The sequence below is a fragment of the Solanum dulcamara genome, chromosome 12, assembly GCF_947179165.1.
Source record: "Solanum dulcamara chromosome 12, daSolDulc1.2, whole genome shotgun sequence".
In the NCBI taxonomy this organism is placed as follows: domain Eukaryota; kingdom Viridiplantae; phylum Streptophyta; class Magnoliopsida; order Solanales; family Solanaceae; genus Solanum; species Solanum dulcamara.
In genome coordinates, this window is record NC_077248.1 from 3,625,661 (window position 1) to 3,652,149 (window position 26,489).

The 26,489-nt window shown below is 29.9% G+C and overlaps 3 protein-coding genes and 1 long non-coding RNA gene across 4 annotated transcripts; 2 read left to right on the forward strand and 2 right to left on the reverse strand.

Moving 5' to 3' along the window:
* Positions 1-1,501: 1,501 nt before the first annotated feature.
* LOC129876444 (metacaspase-9) lies at positions 1,502-3,091 on the reverse strand. Its single transcript, XM_055951894.1, has 3 exons — positions 2,984-3,091; positions 2,369-2,640; positions 1,502-2,228 (listed from the first exon to the last, which is right to left on the reverse strand). The coding sequence occupies exons 1-3, from the start codon at positions 3,046-3,048 to the stop codon at positions 1,582-1,584; spliced, it is 984 nt and encodes a 327-aa protein (XP_055807869.1). The 5' UTR covers positions 3,049-3,091; the 3' UTR covers positions 1,502-1,581.
* A 3,370-nt stretch (positions 3,092-6,461) lies between these two features.
* On the forward strand, positions 6,462-9,138 carry LOC129877281 (uncharacterized). The gene is made up of 2 exons (XR_008763511.1): positions 6,462-6,767; positions 8,710-9,138. It is a non-coding gene; the product is annotated as an uncharacterized LOC129877281 (long non-coding RNA).
* Positions 7,422-11,874, reverse strand: LOC129877280 (14 kDa zinc-binding protein). The gene is made up of 5 exons (XM_055952757.1): positions 11,695-11,874; positions 11,436-11,493; positions 10,006-10,095; positions 7,781-7,901; positions 7,422-7,687 (listed from the first exon to the last, which is right to left on the reverse strand). The coding sequence occupies exons 1-5, from the start codon at positions 11,808-11,810 to the stop codon at positions 7,620-7,622; spliced, it is 453 nt and encodes a 150-aa protein (XP_055808732.1). The 5' UTR covers positions 11,811-11,874; the 3' UTR covers positions 7,422-7,619.
* Positions 11,875-23,233: 11,359 nt separating this feature from the next.
* On the forward strand, positions 23,234-26,027 carry LOC129876155 (transcription factor MYB54). The gene is made up of 3 exons (XM_055951504.1): positions 23,234-23,803; positions 24,576-25,043; positions 25,546-26,027. Exons 1-3 carry the CDS (start codon positions 23,503-23,505, stop codon positions 25,812-25,814), a joined length of 1,038 nt encoding a protein of 345 aa, XP_055807479.1. The 5' UTR covers positions 23,234-23,502; the 3' UTR covers positions 25,815-26,027.
* The last annotated feature ends 462 nt before the right edge of the window (positions 26,028-26,489 follow it).

Here is a 26,489-nt window from a genome sequence, read left to right on the forward strand (position 1 = left end):
ATCCAAGAAACAGGCCAATGGAGACTTGAATTTAAATGTTGGTGGATTTAATTTATAAATTAAATAATATGTGTGACCAATCCTAATAAACCACGTGACTTTTAAAAATTGAAAAAAATATATAAATCATCACGATTAGGGTGTTAGTTAGAAGGGTATTCTTCAGTCAAAAATAGTTTAGAAGGTTTTTTTAATTAGACCAATTGATGGATGGACGATACTTGTGAATCATTTCTCATACGTTAGGAGTATTTTTAGTCATACTGTGTCATGACCCAAATCGGGCTCATAAGTGGCATCCACATTAACCCTCCGGTGGGAGAATCAAAACTACACCCCCAGATTAGCATCCTAACACAAAAACAGGTATAAAAAATTTAGAAATGTTTTTATATAAATTTTAAACTGAGTTCTCATAAACTCAGGAAATAATTCAACCAACAAGCATAATATGATCAAAAAATGCGGAAGTCAACCCCAAGAGATGTTATTTATCTCATGAATTCTTTGAATCATGAGGCTAATCCCAAATTATTATTTTTTTTCATTATTTGTACTAAAACAGTATAATTACTATCTCATAAAATAATTCCATAAAATATTGTTGCAATTATCTCATCCCGCTTATCGAATGACAGGTAATTGAGTAATCGCTTTCCTCATATTCTTCTTCTTCATTCATATTCTCCTCTTCCTTTTCCTCCTCCGAGTGCTGTTTCCTGACGATAGGAAATTTCGAAAGGGATCTCCGGCTCCGCCATTGCAGTGAATTGATTTTAGCCTAATACACAAAACACTTTTCTCCTATTTTGATGGTATTACAAAACTCTTATTAGGCTTGCCTTCATATAATTTACTCTCAAAGTATATTTTTTAAAACAGTTACTACTCTTGAGTCTTTGGCATAGTTTTGAATTTTGAGAGTCACTTTTTTTAGTTTGACTGTGAATTTGGATTTTAGATATGAAATTTTTAAGTTTTTTTTAAAATAAAATTTACATATTTGAAAATTACGTAAAAAATATTATAAGTTATAATAAGTGAAAATTCAAAATAATTAAAAGATATATAAACAAGTATTTTCAAGAAAACTCGTTTGAATATCAAAATTTCAAAAGTGTCACAGAAATTAGGATAGAAGGAGTACGAGGCAGTATTTTGTGATAATATTTATCTAATTAATTGTTATTGCAATATTTTTCATTAGTGGCATGCGGTTTTATAGTGGATTGAGTCCTAAATAAAATCAAATAGTAATTTTAGATTTTTTTAAAAAAGTTCTTAAAAATTTATTGTTGTCAATTTATTAAATAAGGATATGATAGTTGTATTTCCGACTAAAATGAACATTGCTAACTAAGCAAAGTTAGATGTCTTTTGAAAGACTAAACAAAGATAGATAACTTTAATGACCAATTGCTAAAAATTGAATGACCATTAAAACGATCAACTCTAGATATTCACATGTAACTATCTCAAAAATGACATAATTATGTGTGTATACTGTACATAATACTTAAATTATTTTTATTTCATCGTCATTATTATGATATATCAAATACATTATATTGGCATTTGACTTCAACCTTGGCTCAAGAAAAGTGCTTGAGCATTCTCATCACTACAATAGAGACAAGGATGTTGAGTCTTAACATGTTCATCATTTTCCAAAACATCCCTAGACTTCAATACCAACTCTTTATTACTAAGAGGGCCACAATTTTTCTCCAACACAATTAAAATTGCATTGCTAAATGCTCCATAAGCTTTATTTTCATTTTCAATTCCTCCAACATCTTGACATTCTTCATTAGCTTGACATCCACTTAGCAAAATGCCCTCATCTTGTTTAAGTGGCTTCAATAAATCTAACTCAATTTGAGGCAAAGAAAAAATAACACTAGCCTCATTTCCAAAGAGTTGTAACATGTGGGTTCCAATATCTGAGGTGTTTATGTTTGTTAAGGATGTTAGATGTTCCAATATAGTTTCATGAGGGATGAATTTAGGCTTGGAATAATAAGATTTTGATGTCGACTCTGATTTGTTCGGGACTGAGACATAGTTGTTCTTGTTTTCTCCGAATTCTTGATTTTTTAGTTTGTGGTGAGATGGTCCAATTTGTTCTTTCTCTTTGTCAATTAGGCCTCCACTATGGCAAGAATCTGAAAGGATAGTGAAAGTTGCTCCTTCTGGTACTCTATTCACTATTTTTCGAATGTCCACATCTGCCAAATAAATGTTTTAATTTAAAGGTTACTAACAAGTTAAAATTGTGTAATAATATGTAAAATATAAACACTTTTACAAAAGTACTATTTTTCATAGACTTTATAGCTAGATTAAATATAAGATCAAAGAAACTTACTAGTAATATAATTGAAATCAAGTGGAATTATGGCTTCTTCTTGGTTCTTTTTTCCAGTCAATGTTCCATGACCACTAAAATGAAAGTACAAAACATCCCCTGGTTCAGCTTCATCAACCATTTTATTAAGTGCCTTCTTGATATTAACTCCAGTGGGCATCACAGGGCTGCCTGATTTATCCATCAACAGCTCAATGTGCTGTGAATCGAACCCGAATCGATTCACTAGCACATCTCTCATGGCTAAAACATCGTTGTGACATCCATGCAACCTGTAATAGTAGCAAAGTCAGAATTTTCGTTAAAACTATTCAAATTTAGTATATATGAAAGAAAAAGTAAGTTTTGATCTACATACACTAGTGGCAGAGCCAGGAATTCAAATAAGAGAATTTTTATGTCAAGAAAATTTACCTACTTATATATATACAAAAAAAATATTTTTTCCCTTTTATATGTAATACGTATAATTTTTCGATGAATGGGGTTCAATTGGACCCTCTTGCACCCCTATGTCTCTGCTCTTGACATATACAATATAATTTTTTATATACTCGATACATTTTTTCGATGAAGGGTGACCCACTGTTCACTCTATATGGCTACGCCACTGACCTGTAACGTGTGTTTTCATAGTTGCAACCAACTAGAACTGCCAATTTCTTACCAACTTTCTCCATTTTTTCAGAAATAAATAATGCAAGAATTTTCTTTGTTTGTAGATTATCAATGTTGAAGTGTTTTTTTGTTGTTTACTTGAAGTTTAAATTTATAGAAAAAGTTTCATTTGTCATTGCTTGTAAGTTTCATTTCTTGAAGTCATTATCAATTGCTTATGAGGTACTATTTCTGAGTTTGTACTTTAAGAAATTAGAGGAATTAAACAAATACTAGTTATTTTGTTCACGCGATTAGTTTTTTTCTTTTTGGTCCCTCTCTTAAATTAAAGGTTTTGTAGGAAAATTTATCTGTTCACATGAAAAAATAGTTCTATTTTGATTGAGTAAATACAAAACTATTAAGGAGAGTCTTGGCGCACGCAATGATAAAAGTTATTTCTTCTCATCGATTTGAAATTCAAGAATTCAAGCCGTGAAATCTATCATAAAAATGTAAAGCAGAATCCTTATTCACACACTCCGCGCACAATCTAAAACTATAGGAAGATAGAGTCTCAACAAAAGGTTTTTTTTTGTGACTAATCACAAAATTATGGGTTCAAGTTATGAAAACTACTCTTACATAAATATAAAGTAAAATCATATACAATAAACACATTATGATCATCTGAGTTATTTTTTTTTTTGATGGGGACATGAAACGGCAAGTTTCCTTTCACGTAACATCTACATCAATAAGAGAAATTTCTTAGAAATCACTTAAGTAACCAGCAGTTTCATATAGTATTAACTTAAACCTCTTATCAATTATTTGATGTGTGCATTATATGGTATTTACGTGACAAAAACTCAAGGTTATATATGAGCAATAATTATGTTTTAATCCAAAAAGAAGTGGGATATAATAATTAGATAAACCTCCACGGTATCCAATAATTTTTTCACTTTTTATAAAATATTTTATTTAGTTTTTGGCTTCTAAGGCTTGATATATGTGGAAATGTGTTACTTCAGACCAAAGAAATAACACAGTAAACCAATTCAAGGCACCAATTGGGAAATTGAAGGTAATGCGTTTTCATATTCTACGCAACATGCAAGCGGAGCTCGCTCGAATCACAAATTAATTCAACTTATAATTTATTTTTTATTTGTTTCGATCATAGTAACATTAATTATTCATGGTAACGCCATGATTAAAAAGATATATTATATATTTTATCTAACATATTGTTAGTACGATCTAAATAATTAGATATTATATAAGAATGCAGAGAAATCTCTCTTATTGATAAATAACATAATTGTCAAGAGGAGACTTATTTGTCTCCATAGGGGCATAACACAAGTTTCTAGCTTAATTCTTCAAAATTATTTTTAAGTTCTAAAAATTGATTCAGACTAGTTTTTGAGCCAATTTTTAAGAGAAATCACTCACAAAACTTTAATTTCTTTTTTAAATAAAATGCATGCCTAAACATGATTTCATGTTTCAAATATTACAATTACAAAAACTCAAATTTTCAAGTTGAAATTTGAATATATTATGGTCAAAGGATACCTAAAAGTAGGGCTGTACAGGGCAAACCAATAAACCGCACCAAACCGACAAACCGAACCAAACCGGAAAAAAAAACCGACTAGTGGTTTGGTTTGACTTGATTTGGTGTTTGGAAAAAAAATCCGACCATTATAGGGTTGGTTTGGTTTTAACTAAAAAAAGTCAAACCGAACCCAAACCGACCCGATTATAGATATACTATTTTTAAATTATGTTATACATAAAAAATATTTATTAAAATGTAATATATAAATATTTTCTTAAATTTTTTTATAATTTTTGTTTACTTTCTTACATTTAGATTTGGATTTGAGAAGCCCATCTAAATAATATACAAAAAAAGCATCTTACAAAGTTATATTATAAAGTTAAAACTTCAAATAGTATTCTGCCTCCATCTTATATGTTGATATATTGTATTAGAACTCTTTTTAAGAAGCACTATTTTGTGTTTTTTATTAGATACTATGAAAAACTCGAGAAATCCGAAAAAATCCAAAAAACCCGAGAAACCCAAAAAAACCCGAGAAAAATTGATATCGAAAAACCCGACTTTTATTGGTTTGGTTTGGTTTATAGATTTCATAACCCGACATAAATGGTTTGGTTTGGTTTGTAAAAAATCCGAACCAACCCGATCCATGTACACCCCTACCTAAAAGTTTTATAGGAAGAATTCTCCGCTATCATGGAAAAATTAACTTTATTCTAATTGAGTAATACAAAACTATCAGTAATGCCAGAGCAAGCATTTTCACTAAGTGGGTTTAAATGTAAAAAGATAAATGTTTGAAAAAGCTAGAGGAAACTCAACATCTATTATACATATATATATATATATATATAAAATCATATACAAATGATATAATTTTTCGTCAAAGTAGATTTAGATTTTTCCCTCTACCCTATGTGGCTCTGCCCATATATATTGAATTACATGACATAAAACACATTCATCGAATCGGATTTACAGCCATGTGTTTACCATTTAAGGAAATCAACACAACACGTCACCTATTTCCCCTGTTTGTCCGCCCCATAACCTTTTTCTTTTTGTATATTCTAGAACAAGTAGTGATACCTATTATATTTTTGTGACAAAGAAAAGTGTTTAGGCACGAAGCTAGGTAGGATCGAGGGTGTTGAGGGCATAGGCGAATTTAAAATTTTAAGAATATATTGTTAGAAAAAAGAATGTGTTTTTTTATTAAAAAAAAGAATAATGCCATTTATTGAAAAAAGATATTTTTGACTCATTAAGTAATAACAGGTGCATTTTATTTATCAAAATATTGACTGCAAAAGTATTTTTAGACCATAATATTAGTTGAGACATTTTTGTTCAATTTTTTATAATTTAAGGACATTTTTGACCATTTTCCGTTATATGTATAAATGGTACAAAAAAGTTTAGTGATTATTTGTGCTAAGTACATACTTATGTCACAACAATATTAATATATCCGGTATAATTTCACAAATACAAGATTTGGAAAGGATAGCGTGTATGAAAGGAGAGTCGTGGCGCAAATTCCATGTAATGATAAAAGTTGTTTCTTGTGACTGACCGGAAGGTCAAGAATTCAAACTGTAAATCTATATCTTGCAAAAATACAAAAATAAAATCACGTACAATAAACACAACATTATCATACGGGGCTTATCTGCACCCCGCAAGAGCTACTACTCAGCCTTTGAGTAATCTAAAATTATTGAAAGAGAGTCTTGACAAAAATTGTTTTTTTATGACTAACCAATGTCCATGTGACTCGTGATGGGCGTTTGATTATTCTAAGTCGAGATTGCGGTTAAGGTCACAGGTACCTCTTGCACAAATGTAAAGTAAAATCACATACAATATTGACCATTGATTTCTGCAATCCTTTATAAAACACAATTAAAATGTCCCAAAATGAAACTGAAAGGAGGAACAAACAATAAAGCTCTAAAATCAATAACTGGAATTGCACTCATCGTGCTAACTTGTTTTCACTTGAAGAGAAGTCTACAACAACAATTTTAAGATTCAAGGCAATATAACATCCCCAAGTGAAGACACATCAATTAATATATATTAGATCAACTTCAAGTATCAGCCATGAATCGGGTGGTACGACATCAAGATAACCTTTATCACCAAACCTGTAGAAAGAAAAAAAGGGTGCCATAGTTCAATTATGCATGGTAGACCAAAATTGGGAAAAGATGTATTCATTAGGTAAGAGAAATTCAAAGGATGAGGCCAACAGGCGGAAACAAGTAAATTGCTTTGGAAAAGATTAACTTAGTTGTGAAATTATATGTTACTTTCCATGGAAAGTATAAAAGGAACAGCAGTGTGAGAGAACAATGAATTGCAATCCTGTTGATTTTTCTTCTTCTTTTTCTTCTTATCTGAGATCAATAGTGTTGGCAGTGTAGGTGAGAAGAAATAACACATTCTAAAATAAATCTAAGTTGTGCATAAGTACTCAGTATTGTTAATTGTAGTTTTATTTAGGGGAAAAGAGTCAAAATGCTCCTCTACTTTGGTTTATCATCAAACAGTTTCGTCTCTAATTATACTATAGGGCCATATAAAGCGTCTATTGATTTTTTTTATCAAGTTTTGGCCCTTTCTTCTTCTTAATGTGATTATATCCAACAATCATTCAAGTGTAATATGTGTTTGATATGGAATGTGCCAATTACGAAGTTAACAAGGTAATGTATTTTCATATTATACATTGCATTGCAAGTGGAGCTCGTAATTCACTTCTGATTCTGTGTTCCGGTCATAGTAACATTAATTGTAGTTACATTCATAAGTAGTTTGGTCTATCTTTATTCCATTTCATGGTAACATCACGATTACGACCTAAATAATTAGGTGTTATGTAAGAGTGCAGAGAAATCTCTCCTTATTGATGAATAGCATAATTGTCAAAAGGAGACCAATTTGTCTCCATAGGAGCATAGCACAAGTTTCTATCTTGATTCTTCAAATACTACACATAGATGATGAAGTGTTTTTTAGCAAGTGCTACACATAGATGATAGGATGAAATCTGGAATTCGTCTCGATGTCCTTTTAGCCAGGTGGCCAGTTCATCTGTCGTCCCCCGAGAAGGTGAAGGTGAAGATGATAAACAGATTGGCCTGACAGCAACAATCTTTAGGTTAATACTATACATTTAAAATGGGACTTACTATAACTGGAAACAAAGGGGAGCAAAGAAAAAAGTTACAGACATCCACTAGGCCCATCGTTGATCACGAGTCTGAACCCGTTCTCGAGAAGACCTTCCTGTTTGGCAACAAGCTTTGCTGTGTAAAGAAGTTGACCGAGAATCTCACAGTGCTTTTCTTCAGCCTGAACAAAACAAATAAACAGGTGAAGAAACAAGCAAAGAGGATATACCAAACTGGGACCAACTCGAACATGTGTGTTCTTCACTTGTGAATAATCGATGACAATACTTAATATATGGAAGCAATACTAGATTGACAATAATAGACATTTTTGCAGATTACAGAGCAACACAGAGCCATTGAAGTCAAATCTTTCAAAAGATCTGGGTTATGACGTGCAAGGACTAGGGATGTTGTCCTAGGTATCCCAGATATTTGCTCATTTAGGTAACCATATGTAAAACGACTATAAAGTTTTGCCATTTCCTTGTCCAACACCTTCAAACCAATAACATGACCAAGTTGACGAAAGTAAGTTTATTAATGCGGCAAACTTCCTGTATACAATAACTACACCAAAATACAGAGAGCCTACACAAAAATATAGTTCTCTACAAAATACATCCAATTTTCTATACAAAGAATGAACTCTTATGACCAAACAAAAACGAGAAACAAGAGGCTATTTCTCAGATGTACCAGAGTAACTTTCACCACCAACAAGAATTTCATAAGCCTCTCCTTCCACAGAACCCACATTAAAGCGAAGGTTGCAGCCTCTCATGCCCTGCGTCTTCTCTCTTCCATAATTTGATTTTTTTATGTCAAAGTGAGTTTTTCTCATGATTAATGAAATTAAATGAATTTTCTCTCCCACAACTTAGGTAATTTAATTATATATTGTCTAATTTCATTTATATACTTTCCTTTTTATTTGTTAATCTTACTCTTGGCACAATGGCATATGTGTTTAATGGGCGTGGATTTAGCTGCATAGTGCCTATACAGATTAGCAAGAAGAAGAAAAGATATCAAAGAGAGGAAGCAAGAAATAAAGCAACAAAGAAGGATTGACAGCAAGCGTGGAAACAGGGAGTCAGGGAGATCACCCCCTAAGCGATTGAGAAGTAGCATCTAGGGATGCTGCAAGTCTGACAAGCTCACTAAACGTTTTATTCTTTTTCTCGTTAAATACGTAAAATGAAAACAAAGAAGAAAGAAAGGAATGCTGAGTAGCATCTCTACAAACTTTTTTATTCTCTGTCACTGGATAGCAGCTCCAAGGAATGCTGAGTCTTAACAAGCTCAGATCTAAAGCTAATTTCTAAATCTTGTATCTCCTTTTTCTTGTTTTTGATACTTTGTTTGATCAGGTAGAAAAGATCATCATATTAAAGTGCAGTCACATGAAAAGATTAAACTTTTAGCCTTCAAACCAAGAATTCTATTGGAGCAATCACTTCAAAGCATCATCAATTTTCTCTCTTCTCATAGATTTGTGTCACATATTTTGATATGCAAATGCAGTGCTTCATTGTGCTCTTGAATGCCAGCTTTCAATAACTACAAGCAACATACTAAAAATTGTGCCTATTAATTAAGAGAAAAGAAATTTTCCTAACTCCTCCAATGACCAGGACCAAAAACCACAAAAAAGTGAGCAAAAGAGTGACAAAAGATGCACGATAAAAAATAAGTAACCTCCGATGTTATATTAATCGTATAGTGCCTGTATAGGTTACAGCAGAAAGCAAGAAACAAAGAAAGACAGGAAGAAAGAGAGTAAGAAACAGGAAGAACAAATGAATGAGAACAGAAAGAAACAACTGATTCAAAGGAGATCACTCTCACACAAGTGGGCTGTAGCTCGGTTGGTGAGCTTCCCCCCTACTGTATTCCCCCACCCACCTCAAAAAAGGAGACCACTCTCGCCATCTAGAGTAGCTCCAAGAAATGATTCAACTCTGCAAGCAGAAATGTGCTAAAGCTAGTTTCTAACCTTTTTTATTGTTCTTTTCCATTTTTAACACATCATTTAATCAAAAATAACAAGGATCGTTATATTAAAGTGCAGTCACATAAACCAAAGTATACCATTATCCACTAAACCAATCAATTACCGAAGCTTGCCTCAAAGTGTCATCATTTTTTACTTCATTAAAATCATTGCACCTCATATATTCTGAAGCGCAAATGCAGGGAACTGTTGTGACTGCACTGCAATACATGTGCAACCTTTTAACAGCTATGAGCTTGTTATACTCTTTCAGAAAGTAGACAAATACCTTGGAAAGTCCAGTTAAGCCATCCCGGACCTTGGGAATAAGCAAAATGTGCACAGGAGCTTGAGGATTTATGTCTCTGAAAGCTAAAACCTGACAAGAAAATGACAGAACCAAATTTGAAATATATTATACATCAAAAGACTCAGCTGACACAAAAGCTCAAAGACTTGGGCATATTGACACACGATATCAAAATACACATACCATAAGCGGTGGATAAAGTACTGACAGTGCCCTAAAAATGCAAAATATGCTTCATCGAGTAATTTGAACTTTTAGTAAAACAACAGCACCAAATACACAATCTTTGCCAACATCCAAGCAAAGGTTGGACACTACTAAAAAAGCAAATAGCCTATTTCCCTGTTCCCCAAGTAATCCAAAAGATGAGTTAAGAAAGTCACGCAGAAAAGAAACACACCTCACATCTCATGGACATTAGAACACAATCAAAACCCATTTAATTAATATCTTTTCCATGTTTAAGAGGAATGACCGATTTACATAGCATTGAGGAACACTCTATCCACTCATCGGAATCTAGAACTCACCACACCACCTGCTTGTATTTGCATAAGTTTATACCAGGACACTTTTTTACTATATCACATTGCCTCAATCATATTCTGTACTGCCTAACATATCAACTTATCTTTCTTCAATAAGACAAACAACAATGTGCAAGAGGTTATCTTATCCCAATTGACACGGCTTCTCTACCTAGTGGGAGCGGGAATCCAATTTGAACTTTTTTCTCCATTCCACAAAGAACAACAGAAAATGAAAGCTCAGAGAAAAGATACTTTGGAGCAAGAAGCATTCAACTATTGGAGGCCGTCATTTCCTTTTACAGATATCCCAACTCTAACTCTTCCCCCATATCACTAGCTCTGTCGACACTTATTGCTAACAACCTTTTATACTCAAAAATACCACCGAAACACTATCCTTATTTGCAGTACCGCTTTTTGTATGATAACCATTTGTCACTTACTTTTAGACCTAACAAAAAACCAAGTGGTGTCTGCTCCTACTTCTATTCTACGGGATACCTAAAATTTTCCCACCAGTACAGGTACCAAAATGCTTAAACAACTACAAATACTCTGGGGTTTGGGGAGGGTGGTGTGTACCCCTACCGTGTTAAAGTAGAAAGGTTGTTACCAATAGACCTTCAGCTCAAGCAAAACACATAATAAACAAGTATACAATAACCGAAACAAAACCCAAAAAATACGATAACTGAAGCAAATGAAACATCAGGTAGTACCAAAACGCTTAAACAGATAGAAAAATTATCCATTGGCAAACATTCTCCACCAAACCAATCTCATCCTAATACACAAAAGCTGAACATAAAGGTTTATAACAAGAACACCCAAGTTACTTTCAAAAAAAAAACAAGAACACCCAAGTGGCAGTATATATACCTTGTCATCCTCAAATACAATATCTGCTGAGATTTCCTTGTTAATGATCTTGTCAAATCTGAAAATCAAGAATCAATTTTTTTTAAAACCCCATCATATAAACAGAGCCAATTAAACAGGAAATTGAAAGATAGAAAGAAAAATGAATACATGGCAGGAGAATGTAACTCAAAATCAAGAACCAATTTTTTTAAAAAAACCATTATATAAAGAGAGCTAATTAAACAGGAAATTGAAAGATTGAAGGAAAAATGAATACATGGTAGGAGAATCTGAAGGAACAGCAAGAAGAGCAGCTTCTTTCTCGGAAGCCATGGCAGTAAAATGTGAAGTTAGTATTTGGAGTCGGCTTCTATTGGGGTTTTCTTCACTCATTGTTAGGCTTCATTTTCCTTGGAATAACCTCGGAAACAGCTCCCCGAATCCTGCGCACTCTAGCGCACCGAATTGTCCTTTATTGTTAGGCTTCATTTTGCTTTGCGGGTATATTTACTCTATTAATCAACAGATTACTACTATAAGTTTATCATAATTATGATTAGATATACTAAGATTCTCATATTGACACCTTTCGACATATCCTAATATCAATTGTAGTACAGTGGTAAGTACTTTTTTATTTCTAATCACACTTTTAGGATTCGAACCCTTGGTTTGAAGTCAAGCCCCAAAATGAATACTGGACGCTAACGTATTAATATGTAGGGATAGATTTTGATAGTAAAAGACTCATCTCAACGAAAGAAGATAGAGCGAAGCGGAACTTTTCTTTTAAGAAGACAATTCCTTCATCAATCACATTTCTTTTTATTAACGAAGTGTTAGGTGATATAAATCAATCAATGTATTTCGTATATAGACTTAACATGATCTTTGCCCAACTAGGAAAACAAAGGTTGTAAGAACTAAGAATGAGGGAATATGAACTTTGGACAATTTGATATTGTTTATCTATTCAAACCGAAAGTCTTTCAGATATAGTTTTTCTCCACGAGGATGAGGTAAAGTAGATACACTTTATCTTTTCTAAACCCCATTTATGAAATTACATTAAATATGTTGTTGTTGTTCATCCATTCAACTAATTCCCTTCGTCATTTTATTTCTCTTAAAAATAAAAATAAAAATGCACCTATTAATATTATTCGTTAGAATAATCTTCAAATGGATTTACTTGCTTTACCATTGGGCTAGGATGTTATGATGAATTTTTATTGGGCTTGAAATGGACTTCCTAAATTGGTGAGGCCCATTTGAAAATATTCTTGTTTTCTCTTGATGGTAAATCATACGTTAAGCTATATACACCGCATACAAAAACTAAATTATCACATCATTCAAAAGATATTAAAAAAATTAAAATTAATTGTTATTTTTAAAAATATTTTTAATGTAAAATTATGTATGTACTCACTTTTAAACGCGTGCTTTCACACATTTAGCCAACTCAGTGCCACATAAGTCAGTCAATGGTCAGAGGGGTTTGAAATATTATGTTCTAATGGGTTTAAGGGTTCGGTTGGCAAACGGATAAGTAAGAGGGTTTAACTGATAAACGGAGTCAAGTGCAGAGATCTCCCAGGTCATTCCGCTATTTCTAAGTGACCATAAAACATCATTTCTTTAATATAATATAACATAACACGACAGATCAATTCCAAAAAAAACATATTTATTATAATATAATTTTGTTTATCAAATATTTTCAAATACTTAATTACTCTCAAGACAGCAATCATATACCTTTAATATTTTTATACCAAAAATAAAAACTGATAAACCAAACAAGAATTAGGTGAATTAATATCAAAGGTGGCAAATTAAGGAACACCTCACCCCTTTTTATTGAAACTATTTTTTGTCAAATATATACTTATTCCACCGACAAAAATAGTCATCATTTATTCTTTAGAACCCCACAAATAAATTAATCATATTGGCAATACACTAATGCCAAATTTTTATTCTATTAAGTCACTATCAAGTAGTCTAATCTAATAACAACCGTATGTCCATATTGGTAAGAAAATCAAAATAAAGACAGATATTTTTATTCCAAAATCTAGGAGTTTGAATCAAGAATAATAATCCAAAATTTAAATAACTACCATGATAGTGACAACAGCTTGATTAGCAAGAGCTAGCTTAGTTAATATCATGCTTAGTATTATAATTTTTAAAAAAACATTAGTATAATATATTTAGTGGAATAATTAGCCGACACTACTGATTTAAGAGATTATCATTATGTTTTTAGCAGAATAATTAATTAGCCAAAAAGCATTATAGGTTTATAGTTTGTTAAAATGTTGATTGAATATCGGATTCTTCGATCGATTAGCTTGCAATAATGCTTAAATCTTGAGGTGAGGTAAGTACAGAAATACTGAATTAGTTTGTACTACCTCTGTCACAAACTAAGTATCACTTCTTCTTTTTTTTTCTCGAGAGTTAATTTAATTATTCTAAAGCTAAATTGGTATAAATGAAATATTTATTTTCTTAGATAAGATATCTAAAAAATTGTACTCGTACTTCCCACCTTTTGGCTCCTAACGAACCAAATAAATAAACAAATGCAATCAAGAAATAATCCAAACTAACAATTTGAATCAAGAACAAAAAATAAAAAAGGAGTCGAATGCATTCACAACGACTCAATGACACAAAAAGAAAAAAGAAAAGAAGAAGGTAATAAGTAGTTTTGATGATTCAATAATTTTATTACTTTATCTAGAAGTTGATCTTAGTTACTTCTACTATGTGAGTTCTAACGATAATCAAAGCTTACATAGTTTGAAGTTCAAGGAGGAAAAAATGACAGATAATTTGGGTGGGACAGAAGGAGTGGTTAAAGCGTAAGTAAAATTTAATTATTTATTTTTTGTTTTGTTAGGTTACAACATAGATTGGTACTCCTCGAAAGAATATAATTAGGTAAAACAATTTGTGGATAACTATGATGTCCATCTTTATTTTGTGTTGTATTTTTTTTTATAGTATTTTAAGAAGTGGAACATTTGCTATTATCAAGAACATGAACCTAATTTTGGATGGTTTTAGGGTTTAACGATTCTTTCTTGTATATTTCAATATTTGTAATATTAATTCTTGGAAATATGATTAGGATCCATGAGAACAAGAAAAGAATCAAAACTGACATCTTTGTTTTTTTTTTATTTATTTAAGAAAGGAAGAGATTTAGATTCGATTAATGATGGAGTCAAAAATTTTATCAAGTAAATTCAAAATATGAAAAAGTCGAAGAGAAGAATATCATTCAATATCTATTATATGTACACGAAATAATTTTAATCATATATAAATAATGTAATTTTTCATCGAAGAGGGTTCGAATGAACCCCTAGGTCCTTACTAGCTCCACCCTAGAGCATGATAGCTGAGTATATTGTGTAGGTGATCTTCTAAATATATATAGTGTCAAGTTCGCAACCTTTTATATGTTTTTTTTATCGGGCTCATAGTATGAAATTTGTCTAGTATAATTTATATCTATAACGTGGTTTATAGATTATTATATTGAATCATAATTTACCTGGTGTGCCCCAAAAAATTTAGATTGTGACAATAATTAAATATTTTAATAAAGAATATTAATGATCAATTAGGTTCGACTTTATTACTACTTTGCTTGGACCCCAATTTAATTAATTAATTATTCGTACACTAGATATATTCTAATATTTCAGAGGATGATTCCTATAACCACAGCAACAATACCAAGAACAACAGTAAAATGTTGGGATGAAACAGTTAGGAGAATTTTTTGAATAATTTTTTTTTAAGCTGTAATATACATAATATTTTGTCCTTTGTCTTTTAATTTCTTTATTAATTATACATACCACTTACAACTTTGCTATTCTTAATTAAAGTATAGATTCCCTAAGTAATTAAACTTGGCTTTGTGCCTTTATTCAAGGTTCCAACTTTTTTTTTGGACACATTTGTGCATGTTACTCAATCTTAATCATTAAATTATATTTACTTTGATAATTTTAAACTTCATAATTTCTGAAAAAATAATCCAAAAAATTGCAACAACAAAAAATGTGAATACGTAATTATTTCTTCAAAAATGTTGACCGATGCATGTCCAGCCTCCTAACACATTGCATTTTTGATAAATTCATACATTGCGACAGCATTTATGTTGTATGATCGGTCAAACAAAATAAGAGTAATCAAGGTAGGCACTTTTAGTTCTAATATTCTTTCTATTTATATAATGAAAGAAATATTTGTACCTACTTTAAAATATCTCCTCCATTAAATATCCAGACACTAATTAAGTACAACTTGACTATCTTTATTTCTCTTAACTACCTATATTTAACGTCAAAGAGTTGATTTAATGGTCAAGTAGGAGTAAACTCACTAGTCCCAATACTAGATCACACGTCTTCACTCCTGTGAGTCAAGCTCACCATTCTCCAAGACTTTTTTTCCCTTAAATCATCAAAGTTTGTGGTGGATCGGTAAATATTCTTAATCATAAGTCTCATATTTTGTTAAGAAAACAAATTTTATGTCTAATTTGATGAGGTGAAAATTACTAAAAATTATATAAATAGGTACAAAATTTCTTGATCAATGTAGGACTCAACATCCATGTACATTTAGGATCGCATGCATATCCAGAGGCCGTTTGGATTGGCTTATAAGTTGTTTTCAGCTTTTTCTGAATGTTTGACTGGCCAACTTAAAGTCATTTTATGCTTAAAATAAGCCCCAATAAATAGTTGAGTTTATTTGGATGAACTTATTTTAAGCAGTTTATAAGTTGAAAACAGGTTATAAGTCAAAAAAAAATTGGTCTGCACCTACTTTTTTTTTAAACTTATAAGCATTTTTCAATTTATAAGCTGCTTAAAAATAAATCAATTCAAACAGGCTACTAGAGTACATATGGATAATTTAAGATGAGGTTCAACATCTGGTAAAAAAACTTGAGATGGTTTTGACTTTGATATCATGATAAAAAAAATGTATATTAAATCTAACTCATCTCTAAAAGTTAGTTCCTTAAGGTTCTCTCTTATAATATCCCTAGCTAGTCTTGCTTCTTAAGAGTATATATATATATGATGTTATATAATTTAAAATGACATGTTTGTATCTTTGTGGATTAAAGGGAGAAAAAGTCTAAAATGTCAATAGTCATACATAAGAAAATGCATATGTTAAAAAGAGTAAGTGAAATCAGTAATATATGTGTCTTGATGTTCCCTTAGATCACTTTTCAACAAAGACTGCTTTTGGTGTCCTTTTGTTTCAAGAGGGACATCTCAACAACCCCAATTCCAAACATCTTTTGTGGGGTAAAATTAAAGAGTTAGGAACAAATCAATTCTTGGAGAAATTTTCTCCCCCTCTCTTTTGATCTATAGTAACAGATTAGACTATCTATTATTTGATTTGAATATATATGCTTATTTTGTTTTTCGTTCATTTTCGCCACAAAAAATATAGCTTCGATCGTATTTAAGAAGTAGACGAAGCAGGTAAAAATACTTTTTTACACCTTAAAATAGCTAGAATGTTCATCTCGATATAGCCTCTGCAATAATTAATTGATCAAAAAGGCAATAAAATGATTCGTTTTTGATTACTACGAAGACCTAGTATGGTCGTTGCTTGCACGTAGAACGAGTTCAAAAAAAAATGTATATTAACATTCGACGTTTTTACATTATCACATTAAGTTGATCAACTACGACAACATGTAACTCTTTATCACAAACTTAATTAATATGATAACCAGAAAAAAATAGAATAATATTAACATATTATTATAGCTAATTATATTACACTAAAATAGTGTAATTTTTGTTTTATACTCATTATCTTGTTTATAACTCAATTCCACTCCCCAAAGGTCATTTGGTTCCTAGTTTTCCTCCTCCTTTTTTTCCTTTTTCTGTGTTGCACAATAAGAGATGTTGAGGTCATGTGGTGTTGCTTTTGGTTTAATATGGTATCGATAGTAATAGTCATTTTTTTAATTTGTCGGTCTCCGATTATAAGTTCTCGTTGACTAGGCAGGTGGCCTAACTAACATAGCTATCCGTCAGAAAGAAATTTTTTCTAATTAAGAGTTGGGAGATTACTTTAAGTACAATTTTTTCCTTTCATTTATATGAAGGCAAAAAAACATTGCAGGCTCCTAATTTTTATGATGAATTTCACATAAAAACTAGATTCTATATAATAATATTTTTAAAATACCATTATTGAATTGTTTAATTAATGCCAATTGCTTTTTACTCTGACATTGTGAGCTTGTTTATATTATTAGTTTCAAGTAGAGGTTGTCGAAAAGTCAATCGCAAATAACTTTTCTACGGCATAAAAGTAGGTGTAAAATTATGCTTGTACATCTTATCCTCCTCATATATCACTTGTAGGATTATACTGAATTTATTATTATTGCACTACTAGCATTTAGCTACGAAATTTGTCGCTGATCCTCACTATTTTGCTTGTAATTAATGAAAGTTTGTCGCTAATTAAGTAGAATTAGCAATGAATTTTACTGTTTAACTATAAATTTGTCTGTCCCAAAATTCAATTCTTTTAATAGTGTTGCTTCTAATTTTATTTTTTTATTTAGGAAAAGAAACAAGAATTTGGCACATCAAGCATGAATAATAATTATGGTGGGAATCAATCAATTACAATTTCCTAAATTTTAGTTTTATGTTTTGACAATTAATAAAGAATTTGGGTCATGACTAGTGTAATAGTAGTAGCTAGAAAGCTATGATTGAAATTTCAGTAAAAGGATTGTGACAATTATTATGGTGTCAATCAAGCAAACGTGGCTTACTGGTTATAAAGTGTTTGGTAAACTGAGAGAAGATAATTATTGTGCTTTTAATAATGACCTTAAAGAAATATAAAGATTGTAGTGATTTTGTTGATATCAGTTTAATTAATAGAGCCATATTAGTCGGTGACATTTTATACAATCTATTCTTGACTTATTAAATTTATACATTATTGACAAACTTCAAATTTACTAATCTTGAAATTATCCACGATAATTTCAATTTTTTCGTCATGTACTGACCCTAATTTTGATTACTGGAAATAAAAAATGAAGAATTATAACTTTGCTGAAGAAAATTTACAAAGAATTTTCTGAACTTCTTCTTCTTCTACACAAATAATTCTAGTGTTTTTTTACTTCTGTTAAGTGATTCGCTAATACAATAATTTTAGCTATTAATCCACCGATGAATAAAATCGTTCTATATTAAAAGGATATATTACACTTCTAGGTTTTGTAATATTATTATGAACATTTTAAAAATGAGTACAATAATATACCCATAAATACCTAAACAATCCCATTTAACATTGCATGTGGTAATCACATTGTATATATTCAACCATTTTTTAAATAGATGGCTGAGATTTGTTAGCCAACGATTAAAAATGGAGTTAACTCTTTAAAAAAAAATAAGAGCAAACTTATTACAACAACATATGAAGGTAGAAATATTTTTTTTGATACATTAATAACTCAAATAAAATTTATAATAAAGTCAAGTATGGATAAGAGCAAAATTATTACATAGTATTCTTTTACTTTAAAAAAAATGATCTCTTTTTCTTTATTAGTGTGTTTTAAAAAGTGTGACTTTTTTTTTTATATAAAACTTTAATTTTAATTTTTTTAAATATTTAAAGTCACAAAATTAAAATGTACTTTGGTGGATTGTACTACTACTTAGATTTTTTTAATTTTTTTTTTGAAATAATCACAAAACCAACAAATAAAAATCTCAATTTTTCGATTTTTGTTTTTCTTTTCAAAAGGTGTCAAAAAAGGTGATGTGTTGAAAGCCCAATAAAGTGAAAACTGACACAATGCTATTTTGTCGATACATGGATCACACGTGCTAAGACAAAATTGATTCGCACGTGTGCATAACGGAAAACATCGTCATGCGAAAAAGTGACGACCGTTTCATTTTCCTCTTTAACAACAAAATGTGTCCCACTTTCCCATAAAAACAAAAACAAATACTTTTTCAACCACCCTTTACATTTTTGTAATATGGACTTCATTTATTTATTGAAGTTTTATATTTTTTAGGATTACTTACAAAGTTATATATTTATAATTTTATAAAAAATAATAATAAAAAATATTATTTAAATTATGTTTTTTAATATTTTTTTAATATATACGTTTTGTCTCACAAATTCAATTAATATGAAATAGAAGAAGTAGTATACATTGAATAATAAGAGAATGAGGAGGCTCGTTCTCTATCTTTTTTTACATAAGATGTGATAATACTTTACTATATTTTATTCTTTTATCATAATTTTCGATCTTTATAATTGTATATAGGATTGTATATTTAGACTTCAGTAAATTAAAATATTTACGGCTATCTAATTTTAATTCACATCTTAATATTTATATATTATAGTTCTAATTAAAATATATAATACCTCAAAATGCAGGACATAATAATAATAATAATAATAATAATAATAATAATAATAATTATTATTATTATTATTATTATTATTATTATTATTATTATTATTATTATTATTATTATTATTATTATTATTTTAGGACAAAGAAAGGGTTACAAGAATAGCATAACAGAATCAGAGAAAAGGCTAAAAAGAAACCGTTGTTTGCGCCATAGGTTTTTGGTTTTTTCCCATTCCACGTTTGGTCCAATTGCACGTAATTTATCATATAAAACCCCACCCCACTGTCCTTTTCTATAATATTTCATGAATATTATTTTTTGAATTGATTGTAAAGTGTTTTTCGGAGTAAAAAAATCTAGAGAAAATAAAAATTTTACGCCTTCATAAAGAGCAAAATAAAATCTGTTATATTTTATCCTTTTCAAATTTCACTCACCATCGTTCTATACTCACTTTGTTGTTGTTGAATGAGCTTGGAACGATATTTTATTATTTATTTTCGCCTAAGTAACATAGTTAAAAAAAAGTTAAATAATCAATAAAAGTTGAGCCGCTATTTTGGACTTTGGAGTCAAATTGACATGGGATAAACCGACAAAAGGGATCTTGATTAACATTTTATTTTAACCTATTCATGCCTTTAATTAATCTAAAGTTTTTGTAGTTTCTTTTAATGGTTAATTTGTTAGTTTAGGTAGTGTTAACTTTTTAAAATAATTGTAGTGTTTTAAGTAGGAGAATATTTCTAATTAGTTTTGTGTAATGTTTTTCTGTGTGTTGTCATTTGTTTTTGTCTCGAACATGCAAGTTTACTGTGAGGGGTCGTTTTGATTGATGATATAGAAATAATTAATAAATTATATAATCTTTGGCCGGTCACAAAAGAGAAATAATTGCCACATAACTAATTGATGAAATATTTAATTCGCGATGAATAAATTATGCGGGAATTTATGTAAAATAAAATTGGATGTGTGCACAATATGTGATTTTTACTCCTAGAGAAATTGGAATCAATAGGGGCACCATGGGATATTGATAAATGAAAAATCTTTTATTTAATTATATTTTAGTGTTTGAGTCATGAGTAAATATAACTCAGGTAAAAGAGTATTTCTACCTTAATGAACAAATTTAAGTATAGTATATATGAGTAAATTGTGCATTTAAATTTGTTCATATATTAATGACATTATTCGTCTTTAATAAAATGTTTCTAATTAAATTCAATTTTAAAAATTAAAAAAACAACAATAAATAATGAGTCTTATGTACAATAACATTAAAATTGTTGAAGGTTAATGAGATAGATGAGATCGCTTTATTCTAAACAACAGTTCTAAACTTCAAATCAAATACTCCTAATATAGTGTTTCCTTCTTAATTAGTCAAACGAACAACAGTTCTAAACTTCAAATCAAATACTCCTAATATAGTGTTTCCTTCTTAATTAGTCAAACGTACAACAAATCTTGATTAATAGTTAGTTGGGATGGTCTCCATCCTTAATAACAATTTTTAAAATTCGAATTCCTTAAATAGAGAAATCCATAATAAAGAGTGTTTTCTCCTTAATATTTTCTTCATCGTCCACTTTTACTTATTTAATTTGAACATTGCATCTTTTTCAAGATATAATGATTGATAGGACTATTTTATTATAATATTTCTATAAATTGATATTTATTATGATACTCATACTTTTGAAAAACAATTCGAGGAACAAGTGTACTAATGAAAATGGGAAAAAAAATTGAAATACACAAGATTCAAAGGAGTGGATATCGTATATTAGATAGAAGTTTAGTAGAGGTGGAGTGATCATGTCTTGCCTTGTGAAGGTTTAGGAATTTTAATCTAGTACTAGTCGTATTCTTGTAGTTTTTGTCATTATGTTGTTTATTGTGGTTCGATTATTACACTATTTTACTGATATATCATTGTCTCATTCTTGCAAACTTTACATGCTTTTCTTATTAACTACTATTTTTTTCTTCTTTGCCTTGAGTTTGATGCACTTTATGTCAATTGTCTTTTGGAAATAGACTTTCTACTTCCATAAGATAGTAGTAAAATCTGCGTACACTCTATCTTCTTCAAACCTTACTTAGTAGAATTTTAAATACATTATTTCAAACTTAATTTATTTAAACCCCCCAAAAAATTCTCTTAAATAAATCATATATATATATTCAAATTTAAATTAGTCGAATAAGTAAATTTTAAATATCGAAATCCAAAAAAAGACAGAGAGATTCTGTTTTCATGAAAATTCGAGAGCAGCGGTTACAGAAAAAAAAAAAGCACGACGTCCAAGTGCAACAGTGTGTTAAATGGAAGTTCCCGCCCACCCACACGAGCGGTTCTCGTTTTCCTACACACACGACCACACTTACTTTGAGCAATTTTTTAATTATTTCTTTATTAATATTAATAATTATAGTTACAACCGAAAGTATAATAAATTATTATCACTATTATTACTACTACTAACAAATTATTATTAAAAGAAAAAAGTAACCTTTATGTAATTCTTATATTACTATTGTATTAACTCTTCGATTGACGTTTTTGGTTAAAGACCTAGCCTTTTTTTTCTTTTTTTTTGTTAACTTTAGAATATTGTGGCTGAAATTTTTTATATTTATTGAGAAATATTGAAATTCGAAATATTTAATTGAGAAGAAATGACTTTTATTAATAGATTATCAATCTCTCGATGATATTACTTATTTATACGAGGTGTTTTTCTAAAACAAATTCAATTTATTATAGTAAAGTGGTAATTAAATATTTATTAATTAATTATGGTTAAGTGATGGAAATATATGTAGAAACATATGATATGTCTCTATTTAAAGTTTTAAACAATAATACAAATAAATGTTTAATGTAATTTTACGAGTGAGTTTAAGGAATGCGATGTGATGCACATGAGAAGATATAGAGATTGTTTTATGTTCAGCTCAAATAAAATATATCAAAAATCAAATATGTATTATAAATTAATACAATAATCCATATTGAAAATAATAGAAAAGAGAATAATAACAATAATAAATAGTATGATAATTGAAGCCAAGAAATTATTAAAATTAAAGAATAAGATAATAATAATAATAATAATAATAATAATAATAATAGTACTGATACATGTATCTGATATATTTGGATATTAGAAAATTTTAATTCAGAAATGAGAGAATCGTGTAAGTTAATTTTATTTATTTTTTAATATTTCTTGTTTTGTTTTATTCTTTTTTTTTTCTTATATATTAAATGAAAAGACGATTCTGTTTCATGCTCTTCGTCACTTGGTCCTTTTAAACGTTACAGCTCTTTTTCTTTTTGTTCCCTTGTGCTTTCATTTCTCTACTCCTTTTTTTCTCTAAACATCAACAATGAAAAATCACTCTTTTTCTTTTTTTGGTCTGATTTTTTGACCAAAATTTGATCTTTTTTCAAAACAATTTCTTACCCTTTTTTCCTTTTTCAAAGCAGAAAAAAACCCATCTTGAATCTTTAATTTTGGTTCTATAAATCAACTTTTCTTAGTATTATAAAAAAAAGGTGTCTTGAACACATGAATGGTGGTGTTGGTTTTAGTGTTGTTCAAGAAATAAACTTTTTAGTCCCTTGTGTTGATAAAAATCCTTGGATATTACATCAAATGGAAAATAAGTTGAAGGATGAAACAGAGGAATTAGTAGATTTAGTTGGGATTAGGGAGAATAATAATAGTAATAATAATAATAATGGAGGTACAAAGTTATGTGCTAGGGGTCATTGGAGACCTCATGAAGATTCAAAGCTTAAAGAACTTGTTGCTCAATATGGTCCACAAAATTGGAATCTCATTGCTGATAAACTTGAAGGAAGATCAGGTAATATTTCAATTTTTTTTTTGGTTTTTTTGGGTAGTTTTGTTGGATAGATTAAATGAAGTGTGTCCATATGGTATAAAGGTGTTTAATTAGTTGTTAAATTAGTTGTTAATCTTTTTACATAGTGGTGGATCTAACAATGAGTTATGAAATTGCGTTAGTCTTGCTACCTCTTTAGTTATCGTCTGCCACTTGCTTATAGGCAATTATTATCACAAGAAAGTCGAATCATGTCTCTACCTAATCAGTGGAACATGTTTGTTGGCCAAGACAAAAGGTCAGTCTCAAACAGTCTACAAAATAGGGCTAGTGTTTAGTCTTGGTTGGTTTCATCTCTTTACCAAAAGGAAAAGGCTAAGGCAACCAAACCTTGAAGGAGTTCAGGAGAAATATCACATCCTTCACACCCAAGACACCCAAAAATGTGATTCAGTGGTCAATGAAGCAATGGAGGGCTATAAGGTCTCAGGTTCAAATTCTAGAGGAGACGAAAATAACTGGGTGATTCTTCTGATCTGTCTTAATCTTAATAGAAGAATAATCTGGTATATATTTGTCTTAGTCTTAATAGCAGAATAGCTTGGTATATGTTGCTGCTGACAAGTATCCCATGAAATTATTCTTCACCTTCCACCTCGTAATATATAGTACATTACAAAACCCACACATAACTTAACGTTTAAATTCTGAACTTTATAACTATTGAACTTACTTTTTGTTTAAATCAGAACTCACAACGTCTAAAATCTTTGTTCTTTTTTTCTTTTTTCAGGGAAAAGCTGCAGATTGAGATGGTTTAATCAACTAGATCCAAGAATCAACAGAAAAGCATTCTCAGAGGAAGAAGAGGAAAGACTATTAACAGCACACAAAATGTATGGCAACAAATGGTCAATGATTGCAAGGCTATTCCCAGGAAGGACAGACAATGCAGTTAAGAATCATTGGCATGTCATAATGGCAAGAAAACATAGAGAACAAAACAGCGTGTATAGAAGAAGAAAGACTTCAAATTTGCAACAAACTATTGCTCCTAATAATAATGGTATGATCATCCAAAGTGATTCAACAATTTCTAGCAACAACAACAACAACATTGTTGATGATCTTCAAAGTGATTCAACTTGCACTGATCTTTCACTAACTCCCTCTTCTTCTAAAGCAATAATTCATCCTTTTCTCATGACAAGATTTAATCATCATCATGTGGAACATCAAGGAGTCCTTGATTCGAACAATGGTATAAGCTTTTTTCTCCCTTCCTTTTTACTTGTTTAAAACGAGTTTAAGTTATATACACTCATAGTATATAAGATAAAATTTTCTATATATGATCACAATATATGATCACAATAGTACCTTAAAACTTTTAAGTTATGGGGTACATATCATATCCTTCAACAGTATGCATTTTTTGAAGAGTTAGATATTCCATTCGTTTCATATTAGTTATCCACATTACTATAAATAGTTGTTCCAAACTATTTGCTAATTTATAAATTAAGATATAATTATTTTTTCATTTTACTCTTATAATTAGTTCTCTTTTGAAAGGGTGCTTTAACTCTTTCAAAATGTTTGGAGGGGGGGTGGGGTGCGTATTTTGATCCTATGCATTAATATTTTTGAAAATTTCAAACAACAATATTGCTTGTAATATCAAGTTAATTACTTATCATTTATTTCTAGTAAATTACCATAAATATTTGTAAATCTTTAATTATTTTTGGATTGTAATATAGGCTTGTCACAAGAGGTGAAAATGGGCTTGTATGGAAAGGAGCCAATTGCAAATTTGACTAGTGCTACTATAGATGATGAAGGTCATTATTATCATCAATATTATGGAAGTGGAAGTTGTATTAATAATAATAATATGTCAGATACAAATTCAGAAATTTCAGCATCAGACTCAGTAGCCAACAACAGGACCAATATTGTCAAGATTTATGAAGAAGAAGATGTAAAAACTGTGCCCTTCATTGATTTTCTTGGAGTTGGGGCCACTTGAAAAATTAAATACAAGTGGGATTTTGAGGGTTTATTTTACTATTACATAGTATATTATTATGGGGAAGTAACAATTAATAGAAGCTAATTAAGAGTTTGTTTTGCCAACGGAGTAGGATTAATTAGTTTTGTGTAACTGCTTATAACTGTCTCTAATTCTCTATTAATAGAGTTATTTTAAATTACTGCAAGAGAAAAAAGTTGATCTTAGTAGTTTAATTTGTAGGCACGTTTGGTTGGTAAACAAGTTATCCTGCAATTGTTATTCCATTTAGGATAAAAATAACATCATAATTTCGAGAAATAATTATCCTCGAAATTGTTATCCACCTTCAATGTGAAATAAAAATAACACTATAATTTAGGAATAACTAATTCAAAATAAGTTATTTTGTGATTTTATTTCAATCAAACATGAACCAAACATGAGATGTTGAAATTAATTATTTCTTATCTCTCATATCAAACGAGTCCGTACAGTCTTTTCTATGAATGGAAAAAAAATTGATAAAAAAACAAGGCTATATATGAAAGCATAGGTGATTTTTATATTTGATATACGCAAAGTTTCTTGATTACATATATCATGTATTGATAAGTAATTAGTAATATTTATTCGAGACACAAGTTAATTCAAACAACAACGTTATATACTACTAAATTAAAATACACATGA

Excerpts from the sequence above, each read along its gene's own strand:
- LOC129877280 (XM_055952757.1), bottom strand. The coding sequence starts at position 11,810 with ATGAGTGAAGAAAACCCCAATAGAAGCCGACTCCAAATACTAACTTCA. Across the intron at positions 11,494-11,694 it reads CCTTCAGATTCTCCTACCAT|ATTTGACAAGATCATTAACA; the intron begins GTATTCATTTTT and ends CTTGATTTTCAG. Across the intron at positions 7,688-7,780 it reads CAACGATGGGCCTAGTGGAT|GCCAATCTGTTTATCATCTT; the intron begins GTCTGTAACTTT and ends TGTTGCTGTCAG.
- LOC129876444 (XM_055951894.1), bottom strand. The coding sequence starts at position 3,048 with ATGGAGAAAGTTGGTAAGAAATTGGCAGTTCTAGTTGGTTGCAACTAT. Across the intron at positions 2,641-2,983 it reads TATGAAAACACACGTTACAG|GTTGCATGGATGTCACAACG; the intron begins GTCAGTGGCGTA and ends CTACTATTACAG. Across the intron at positions 2,229-2,368 it reads TGATTTCAATTATATTACTA|ATGTGGACATTCGAAAAATA; the intron begins GTAAGTTTCTTT and ends TTTATTTGGCAG.
- LOC129876155 (XM_055951504.1), top strand. The coding sequence starts at position 23,503 with ATGAATGGTGGTGTTGGTTTTAGTGTTGTTCAAGAAATAAACTTTTTA. Across the intron at positions 23,804-24,575 it reads TAAACTTGAAGGAAGATCAG|GGAAAAGCTGCAGATTGAGA; the intron begins GTAATATTTCAA and ends TTCTTTTTTCAG. Across the intron at positions 25,044-25,545 it reads AGTCCTTGATTCGAACAATG|GCTTGTCACAAGAGGTGAAA; the intron begins GTATAAGCTTTT and ends ATTGTAATATAG.